The sequence below is a fragment of the Rhincodon typus genome, chromosome 26 (assembly GCF_021869965.1).
Source record: "Rhincodon typus isolate 14 chromosome 26, sRhiTyp1.1, whole genome shotgun sequence".
In the NCBI taxonomy this organism is placed as follows: Eukaryota; Metazoa; Chordata; class Chondrichthyes; order Orectolobiformes; family Rhincodontidae; genus Rhincodon; species Rhincodon typus.
Genome location: NC_063357.1, coordinates 40558059 through 40568082, shown reverse-complemented (window position 1 = coordinate 40568082; position 10024 = coordinate 40558059). Strand labels below are relative to the sequence as shown.

The following is a 10024-nucleotide window of genomic DNA, read 5'->3' as shown; positions in this document are numbered from 1 at the left end:
ATCAGAGGAGCAGGAAGGCTGACGTCAGCCTTCCTGCTCCTCTGATGCTGCTTGGCCTGCTGTGTTCATCCAGCTCTACACCTTGTTATCTCAGATTCTCCAGCATCTGCAGTTCCTACTATCTCTGAAACAGTTCTCCTTGGTGTCTTGGCCAATGCTTATTTCTTACCAACATTTGAAGGGGTTATCTGGTTATGATCACGATTGTTTCTAGGAACTTTGTGTACTTATGGGCTGCCACAAATACTATAACTACACTTCCAAAATATACTTCATTACTGTACACCATACTTCATTAGCTATGAAACACTTCAGAATTTCTTAATCTGGTGAAAGGTATGATACAATTGTGACAAGGAAGTGGTTTTATTGTGGTAGTAATTTATGAGGATCATCAAATCTAAACAGATGTGACAAAGCAATGCCTCGCAAACCTCCATTTCAAGGCTTGAAAATTGTCACGGCCCCTATGTGAGGTCCAAGACAGACCGGAGGGTGGTGGGGTGGAGGCGGTGGTAGACCCGAGGGCTGGGGGACTGTGTTGCTATGAGGGTGGATGCCTATGAGAGCAGGGGTGCAGCTCAATTCAAGACTAACAGTGGCCATTGGTGCCTCATGTCATGACCTCCATTTCATGACCTGAATTTGGGTCCTGACTCCTGTTTTCCCTGCTCAAGGCGAAGTTAATTGGAATATTGAGCAATTTAATGTTGTAGTACAATATTAGCATTTGTGTTAATGAAGACTGAATTAAAGGCTAAATAGATAATGAAATTGGAAGAAAAGGCTCCTATCCACCATTCTCCTACATCACCCAGGAACATAAAAATATACTTGTACATTTGTCTCTTTCTTAAAAAGGAAGCAGTAATATAATTTTACCTCAAATCTCGCCAGTGGAATATTTTCACAAATGTAAAGGACCTCATCTTTTTTACATTGAAAGGTGTTGATAATCCTCTCAATGAGTTGCCTGGCTATAATTGTTTTGCCAGTTCCAGGAAGGCCGTGCACAAAGAGTTTTTTGCACTTCTCAATATTGTGTTTTGAATAAAGAATCTGAAATTGCTCCAAAGTTAGCAAATTGAGAAATTCACAGCCAAGTTGATCACTTAGGAAGGATCTGAAATTCAACAGCACGATAGTGAGTGCTATTAGTAATGCTGTAATGTCCAAGAATGTATAAGCTTCTGGGTACCGAACTTCTAATCTCCTTCCAGCTTTCTGCATATTGCCCAATTCCATTGTAGATGTACTACTGTCTTCGATAGACTGACATTTAGAATACCAAAGGATTTTGGGAATTACACAGAGTTTTCCTGTATAGCCACCTGGATTCACCAGTTTTTGTTGATGGAAAAAGCTGTGCCTTTTGAATACTTGAAAACTTCGTCACTTTCCTGCCTGCCAACCGTGTATAATCTTGGAGCATTCTCCGTGCCAGTAGCAGTGCGTCACATATTACATCCTGGTTCTTTGCCAGCCCAATGTCAACAGCCCAGCTTCTGGAGAAAATCAAAACTCCCTGACCTCTTACAAGTTTCATTTTAGGCAGCAGATTCTCCAGAGTTGGATACTCTTTGAGCAGTTCTTTATACAAGTTGTCTGGTATTTTACTGATTCCACTGGAAGAATGAAATTCCACTGCAAAAACATAAGCGAAACAATAAATCACATTGAATAATTAAGCCAATGATGAAACGTTGAATGACATTTGAACAATGCATATCATCATTAACGTTTGATCGTTAGGTAGGTTGTGGAAATGAACAAGTATCCTAGGGATTACAAATCACCTCAAAATTGTTTGATAGCTTGTGCCATTCCACTGTCAAAATCTCAGCTTGCAATCAATCACCCAACAGTTTCATGAAGGCATTGCTGCATTTGTATATTAATTTCCCAATATATTCACCACTGAATATATTTTATATTCAAAGTTGTTTTTGGTATTCAACATGTTAATAACACACCTCTGCAGGAGGTGGGGGGTGAACCCAGGACTCCTGAATCAGAGGCAGTAACACCACTTCTGCACCAAACAAGACCCCAAAATTTTAATATAATCTATTTTTCTAATCAACCTGTTCAGAGATGTTATTACATACCCCTGTGACTTGAACCTGAGCCTTCTGGTTCAGAGGTAGGGACAGTACCATTGTGCCATAAGAGGGCCAATTGACCACAAAAAATTAATCCAATTAATTAACAGATGCACCCTTTTAATAATATGATTATTAGTAATAGCTATTAACCAACTTCTCTGGCTCTGAAAATGAATAACTGTACACATGGATTCTCATTCCTTCAGAATGAATGGCTGTTGTAGATTTTTGGAATGTCAAATTTCATTTCAATTCATTTTTTAAAATTTTACTTTCTATGTCCCTTCTTTCCTCTCTCTCTGCCTGCTTGTTCTGCCTTTCACCCAATCTAATTGCTCCTCATTCCAGCTCCTTCTTCTGTTTACTTTTGAAGCCTTAAATCTTTTTGGTTAAGGAAACACCCAATTAAGTTCATTCAACACCAGATTCCCAGATATCCAACTGCCTCCTGTACTACAGTGTAGTGATCAGTTTACCCATCCTCCCTAAAGTCCTTTTCCTCATCCACAAAGGGTGCAAGTACCTTGTACCTGTTGGGCAAGGTCAATAGCTGGAGAAGCCTCAATGCTACATTCAGGATCTCTCTACCTGATTCACTTGAAGTCAAGCCTCCTGTCTGTGACCACTGGCCAAATTACAGGGTGTGCATTTCTCCTGAAACACAGCATCTAGGTAACTCTTCCCCTCCTTGATGTGTCAGTTACAAACTATCAACGGAAGGCATAAATCAAAAACAAAATGAGTTGCAGACTCTTTGTAAGTACATACCCTTCTTGGAACTGAAAAATAAATGTTTCATGTTTATATAATCAGAGAAAAAGCGCAGACATAAATGAGTAAAATCTTAATGTATAAAACAGACTGAAAAGCAATAGGGAGGAAGAATTAAAGCAATGGCATCTTGTTGAAGAGAAATGCAATTTTCATCAAAATGTCAGACCTGGAAACAGTTTCCGTTGCAATTCGTTCAAACATTCAGCATCTTTAAGTGAATACACTGTCTTACACCCCAGTGGTGCTGCAGTCACACTCAACTCCTTCTGAAAATTGGAACACAGTTCTTCTATGTCTACAAGAAAAAGAATAATCATACCATTCAAATTAGGTCAGAAACCTGCAGCTTTTTAATATAAATTACTTCTGTTCCTTATGGTGCTTAACCACTGAATATGTCATCAGAATTATTCCTGTACTTTAGTTGTTTCAGGCTAGAAAATCAAGAAGCTGCTTTCCTGTAAAATCACTCTCCCCTGTTTACAACATGTAATATGAATGTATTCAGATTTATCACAACTTAAGAAACTTACCTGGATCTGTGGCTAATATTATTTCAGTCCATTCACGAGGTTCCACTCTCTTAATCTGGTCATTTTCTACCTTCCAACAGTCAGGGTCATCAGCAAACACTACACAGCAGAATGGTTCCACGTACAAAATTAATAGAAAGCCATGCTGTCCTGATTTGTTCAGTACTCTGGCAACATTAAGCCTATAGTTAATAACTTTTTGAGTGTTGCAGATGTGTACAGTGTTGAGTTTTTTTTACAGTTGTGGATATTAATTCCTCAAAATATTGTGGATCTTCAATACACTGACCACATCCAACAACCTTTCTTGTGTCAGTGACACCAATCAATAAATATCCACCATTTGTGTTCGCAAAGGCAGAGATGTACTTAGGCAGTGCCTCTTTTATCCTGTTTACATTGTTTTTCCCTGAGAAGTCTTTAAATTCAACATACAGAGATTCATTGAAATTCAATGTATCACCTAACTGAAATTCTCTGCTTTTGAACACAGTTGATTCAATTGGCTCAATTTTAGGTTTCTTTTGTAGTGGCTCAATGCTCAAATCTGAATCTTCTTTGATGCTGTCACTTCTTCCTGCAGACTTAGTTTTTCTTGTAATGAAATTCTCAAATTCAAGTGGTGACATTTGATAATTACTGCTGTCTGCTCGCCGGTAGGCATTCCATTTTATAGCGCAAAGTTTTGGCAACTTTTCATTATTTTTACTACATCCATTGCTCCAAGACTGCACAAAAATGAACATGCTTCCATCTTGCTGAATAAAATCAAAGGAAGATTTGACTGCTGCACAACTTTGCAAATTATGCAACCCATCTTCTATATCTGACCCAATTCCATGAATGTCATAGTTATAACCTTCATTCAGCACTTTCACAGTGATAATCCCACCCCCAGAGTTCAATAAAGCACATGCAGATCTGATTATATTGTAGCACTCCTCTTTTTTTCTGCCTTTCATTGTTTTTCTGTAGTGCTCCCCAAAGTTTGCTGCACCTGCATCCAACACCAAGTCAGCATAATCATTCTCTATTACTTGAATGGTGTTTAGTTCCATCCTGTAAAATGAAATGGATAATGCATTAACTGAGAACTGAGAACTAATTTCATACATCGTGTTTGTGGACAAGGATCAAACCCTAGGTCTTCAGCTTGCACCACACAGGATGCACTGAATTTAATGAGATGCAAATATTAACGTATAATCGCTGGAATTTCAGTGCAGTACTTGAGAAACATTGCACTGTCAGAGGTGGTTTTCTGAATAAGATAACTCACCAAAACCATGTCTATTTTCTAAGGTTGATGTTAAGAATAAAATTAGCACTATTTGAAGAATAGGGGGACTCTCCCCAACATTAGTCTCTCAGCAATATCACTAAGATACTTTCATCAATCATTTGTGGGAACTTGATGTATAAATTGGCTGCTGTGGTTCCCTAGCAACTGTTACCTCCAAGATGGGAGGAGTGTACTGTCATTCTCTAGTCCCACTACTCAGAAGGCTTTAATAATGTTCCCCACAGGAGGTTGGTAAGCACATAGGATAGACTAAGGATTGCCTAATGGACAGAAAACAAACAGTGAGAATAAATGGGTCATTCTAGATTGGTAGTGACTAATGGTGTATCCAGGATCAGTACCCCAGTTGCTGTCAATATATATCAATGATCTGGAGGTGGAGACCAAATGTAATATTTCTAAATTTGCAGATGAAACAAAGATAAGTGGGAACATGTGTTGTTTGGAGGGTTTAAAAGCCGCTTTTGAAGGATTTGGACAGGCTTAGTGAATGGGCAAAGAACTTGGCAGGTGGAACATAATCTGGAAAAATGTGAGGTTATCTGCTTTGGCAGGAGAAACAGATGTGCAGACTACTTCTTAAATGGTGAAATGTTGAAATGATTAGATGTACAGATAGACCCGAGTGTCCTTGTCAATAAGTTACCGAAGGCTAGCATGAAGGTGCAGCAAGCTGTTAAGTATGTAACATTAGCCTTCACCTCAACAGCATTTGAGTACAGGAGTAGTGAAGACTTGTTTCAACTGTATGAGAACTTGGTTAGACCAAACCTGGAGTAGTGTGTGCAGTTTTGGTCTCCTTATCTCAAGAAAGATAATAATGCCATTGAGAGTGCAACAAAGGTTCAACAGACTTGTTTCTGGGATGGTAGGACTGACCTATAAAGAGAGATTTGACAAACTGGACCTGTATTCTCGAGAATTTTGAATAATGAGTGGGGATCTCCTTGAAACTTCCAAAACACTTTAGAGACATAAACAGGGTAGCTTCATGTAATGTTTCTCATGATTGGCAATTCTAGAAACAAAAGACACCATTTGTAACTGAGAGGAGGAGAATTATTTTTACTCAGAGCATTGTGAATCCTTGGAATTCTTTCCCTCCCTCAAGGTTTTAGAAACTCAGTCTTTGAGTAGTGGTAGTTGTGTGAAGTGGTCAGTATAGCCAGTGGTAAAGTAGTGCAGGATAATAGGTATTGAAGTCTTCAATCAGTCGTGATCATATGATCACAGAAAGTTCAATGGGCTGAATGGATACTCTAGTTCCTATGTTCTTACTCCATGGGTCACAACATGAATTTAACTGTTTTACCCAGGTCCTAATATGGACAATTATATTGTCTAAATTAGACTTAATATTAATATTATTATCCATCAACCAGGTTTCCTTAATAAATGCAAGATTTGAATTTTTTTTGTTTCACAATAAATCAATGAAGATATAAAACAAGGCTAACAAGCTCAGTCTGTAGCATGGAAGTATCAATGGCTCCCCTCTAAATAAACCAATAAATACACACACACTAACAAATACCAGGTAAACGAAAAAAAATGCAACTCTCTGCATCGGTTCACTTTAGCGGGGAAAGAAAACACTTGGCCAATAACGGTTCATTCTTGAGTGATAAAAAAAAAACATGTGGCATATTCAAATGGTTGTCAATCTAATGCTAATTTTCTTTAAAAAAATTCATCCATGGGAAGTGAGCTTCTCTGGCTAGGTTATCATTTAGTACCCATCCCTAATTGCCCAGGGGCAGTTAAGAGTCTTGAACACAGCAGGCCAAGCAGCATCAGAGGAGCAGGAAGGCTGACGTTTCAGGCCTAGACCGTTCATCAGAAATGGGGGAGGGGAAGGGGAAGGGGAAGGGGGTTCTGAAATAAATAGGGAGAGAGGGGGAGGCGGATAGAAGATGGATAGAGGAGAAGATAGGTGGAGAGGAAACAGACAGGTCAAAGAGGCGGGGATGGAGCCAGTAAAGGTGAGTGTAGGTGGGGAGGTAGGGAGGAGATAGGTCAGTCCAGGGAGGACGGACAGGTCAAGGAGGCGGGATGAGGTTAGTAGGTAGGCGATGGTGGTGGGGCTTGAGGTGGGAGGAGGGGATAGGTGGGAGGAAGGACAGGTTAGGGAGGCGGGGACGAGCTGGGCTGGTTTTGGGATGCGGTGGGGGGAGGGGAGATTTTGAAGCTTGTGAAATCCACATTGATACCATTGGGCTGCAGTGTTCCCAAGTGGAATCTGAGTTGCTGTTCCTGCAACCTTCGGGTGGCATCGTTGTGGCACTGCAGGAGGCCCAGGATAGACATGTTGTCGAATGGGAGGGGGAGTTGAAATGGTTCGCGACTGGGAGGTGCAGTTGTTTATTGCGAACCGAGCGTAGGTGTTCTGCAAAGCGCTCCCCAAGCTTCCGCTTGGTTTCCCCGATGTAGAGGAGGCCACAACAGGTACAGTATATCACATTAGCAGATGTGCAGGTGAACATCTGCTTGATGTGGAAAGTCTTCTTGGGGCCTGGGATGGGGGTGAGGGAGGAGGTGTGGGGGCAGGTGGCGGAGGCGAAGGAATTGGGAATAGGGGATGGCATTTTTGCAGGAAGGTGGGTGGGAGGAGGTGTATTCTAGGTAGCTGTGGGAGTCGGTGGGCTTGAAATGGATATCGGTTTCTAGGTGGTTGCCCGAGATGGATACAGAGAGGTCCATGAAGGAGAGAGAGGTATTGGAGATGGTCCAGGTGAACTTAAGGTTGGGGTGGAAGGTGTTGGTGAAGTGGATGAACTGTTCGAGCTCCTCATGGGAGCACGAGGCAGCGCCAATACAGTCATCAATGTAACGGAGGAAGAGGTGGGGTTTAGGGCCAGTGTAGGTTCGGAAGAGTGATCGTTCCACGTAACCTACAAAGAGGCAGGCATAGCTTGGGCCCATGCGGGTACCCATGGCCACCCGCTTTGTCTGTAGGAAGTGGCCGCCTCCGCCGCATCTGCTCCCAGGATGAGGCATTCCACTCCCGTACATCTCAGTTGTCCTCATTTTTCAAGGACCGCAACTTCCCCCCCCTCAGTGGTCGAGAACGCCCTCCAGCGTGTCGCCCGCATTTCCTGCAACTCATCCCTCACACTCCGTCCCCGCAATAACAACCAAAACAGAATCCCCCTCGTCCTCACGTACCACCCCACCAACCTCCGGATCCAACACATCATCCTCCGACACTTCCGCCATCTGCAATCCGACCCCACCACCAAAGACATCTTTCCCTCCCCACCCTTATCTGCTTTCCGGAGGGACAACTCTCTCCGTGACTCCCTTGTCTGCTCCACACTCCCCTCCAGCCCCACCACACCTGGCACTTTTCCCTGCAACCGCAGGAAGTGCTACACCTGCCCCCACACCTCCCCTGTCTGTCTCCTCTCCACCTATCCTCTCTATCCCTCTTCTATCCACCTCCCACTCTCTCCCTATTTATTTCAGAACCCCCTTCCCCTCCCCCATTTCTGATGAAGGGTCTAGGCCCGAAACGTCAGCCTTTCTGCTCCTCTGATGCTGCTTGACCTGCTGTGTTCATCCAGCTGTACACCTTGTTATCTCAAATTCTCCAGCACCGGCAGTTCCTACTATCTCTCTCAGTTAAGAGTCTTGCTGTGGATCTGCAATCACACACTGGCCAGATCAGGCAAGATTTCCTTAGCTAAGGAACATTACCTGATCATTCCAGCAAGATGGCGGCAGGGATAGTCACTCCTTTCGGAGCTCCACTCTGCTCGCCAGTTCTCCTTCTTTCTTTCTTTTGGTCTTTTTTTTTCTTCCCCTCTTTAGTAATTCTATTCTTCGCCCCCTTTTAACCACCTAACTCAGGAGTCAGGAAGGAGCTGGGCTGCTTGGCGGGAACTGAACTCACTGGTTGCGCGCTGCAGCGACGGTGGATCGAGCGTGGGCGGGTAAATGAGGCAGCCCGGAGCTGGATCCTGGAGAGCCCGGAGCTGGATCCTGGAGAGCCCGGAGCTGGATCCTGGAGAGCCCGGAGCTGGATCCTGGAGAGCCCGGAGCTGGATCCTGGAGAGCCCGCAGCTGGATCCTGGAATGCCCGGAGCGGGGATCCCGGAAAGCCCGGAGCTGGATCCCAGAGAGCCCGGAGCTGGATCCCGGAAAGCCCGGAGCGGGGATCCCGGAAAGCCCGGAGCTGGATCCTGGAGAGCCCGGAGCGGGGATCCCGGAAAGCCCGGGGCTGGGTCCCGGAAAGCCCGGGGCTGTGTCCTGGAAAGCCCGGAGCTGGATCCCGGAAAGCCCGGAGCGGGACTCTGGCGCAGGCTGGAAAACCCGGAATGGGACTAATGCAGTGGAAAGGAAAGTTGGACTCTCTTAAGAGATAGTAGGAACTGCAGATGCTGGAGAATCTGAGATAACAAGGTGTAGAGCTGGATGAACACAGCAGGCCAAGCAGCATCAGAGGAGCAGGAAAGCTGACGTTTCGGGCCTAGACCCTTCATCAGAAATGGGGGAGGGGAAGGGGGTTCTGAAATAAATAGGGAGAGAGTGGGAGGTGGATAGAAGAGGGATAGAGGAGAAGATAGGCAGGGATGAGGCTGGTATGTAGGAGGTAGGGGTAGGGGTTGAGGTGGGAGGAGCAGACAGGTGGGAGAAAGGACAGACAGGTTAGGGAGGCAGGGACCAGCTGGGCTGGTTTTGGGATGCGGTCGGGGGAGGGGAGATTTTGAAGCTTGTGAAGTCCACATTGTCGACAAGTCCACAGCCCAATGGTATCAATGTGGACTTCACAAGCTTCAAAATCTCCCCGCCCCGACCGCATTCCAAAACCAGCCCAGCTGGTCCCTGCCTCCCTAACCTGTCCTTCCTCCCACCTATCCGCTCCTCCCACCTCAACCCCCATCCCCAACTCCTACCTACCAGCCTCATCCCCACCTCCTCGACCTGTCCGTCTTCCCTTGACTGACTAACCCCCATCCTAACACCCCACCTACACTCACCTTTACTGGCTCCATCCCTGCCTCCTTGACCTGTCCATCTCCTCTCCACCTATCTGCTCATTTATCCATCTACCATCCGCCTCCCCCTCTCTCTATTTATTTCAGAACCCCCTTCCTCTCCCCCATTTCTGGGGGAGCTGACGTTTTCCTGCTCCTCTGATGCTGCTTAGCCTGCTGTGTTCATCCAGCTCTACACCTTGTTATCTTGGACTCTCAAGTTTTTTTTCTCTCTTATTCTAAGTTAATGTGAATGACACCATGTGTGTACGGCGAAGGTACACACTCTCTGCTGTATTTTTACATTGAATACACATGACAATAAACGATTCA

At 44.5% G+C, this 10024-nt stretch overlaps 1 protein-coding gene across 1 annotated transcript in view; it reads right to left on the bottom strand.

Annotated features, from left to right (window-relative positions):
- Positions 1–8665, bottom strand: part of LOC125486204 (schlafen family member 9-like) — an 11430-nt gene extending 2765 nt beyond the window's left edge. Inside the window, 7 exon segments of the mRNA XM_048612831.1 lie at positions 875–1352; positions 1355–1438; positions 1441–1644; positions 3046–3174; positions 3413–3656; positions 3658–4471; positions 8412–8665. Coding sequence (XP_048468788.1) covers positions 875–1352; positions 1355–1438; positions 1441–1644; positions 3046–3174; positions 3413–3656; positions 3658–4471; positions 8412–8419 — 1961 coding nt within the window. The 5' untranslated portion in view covers positions 8420–8665.
- Between the last annotated feature and the right edge of the window lie 1359 nt (positions 8666–10024).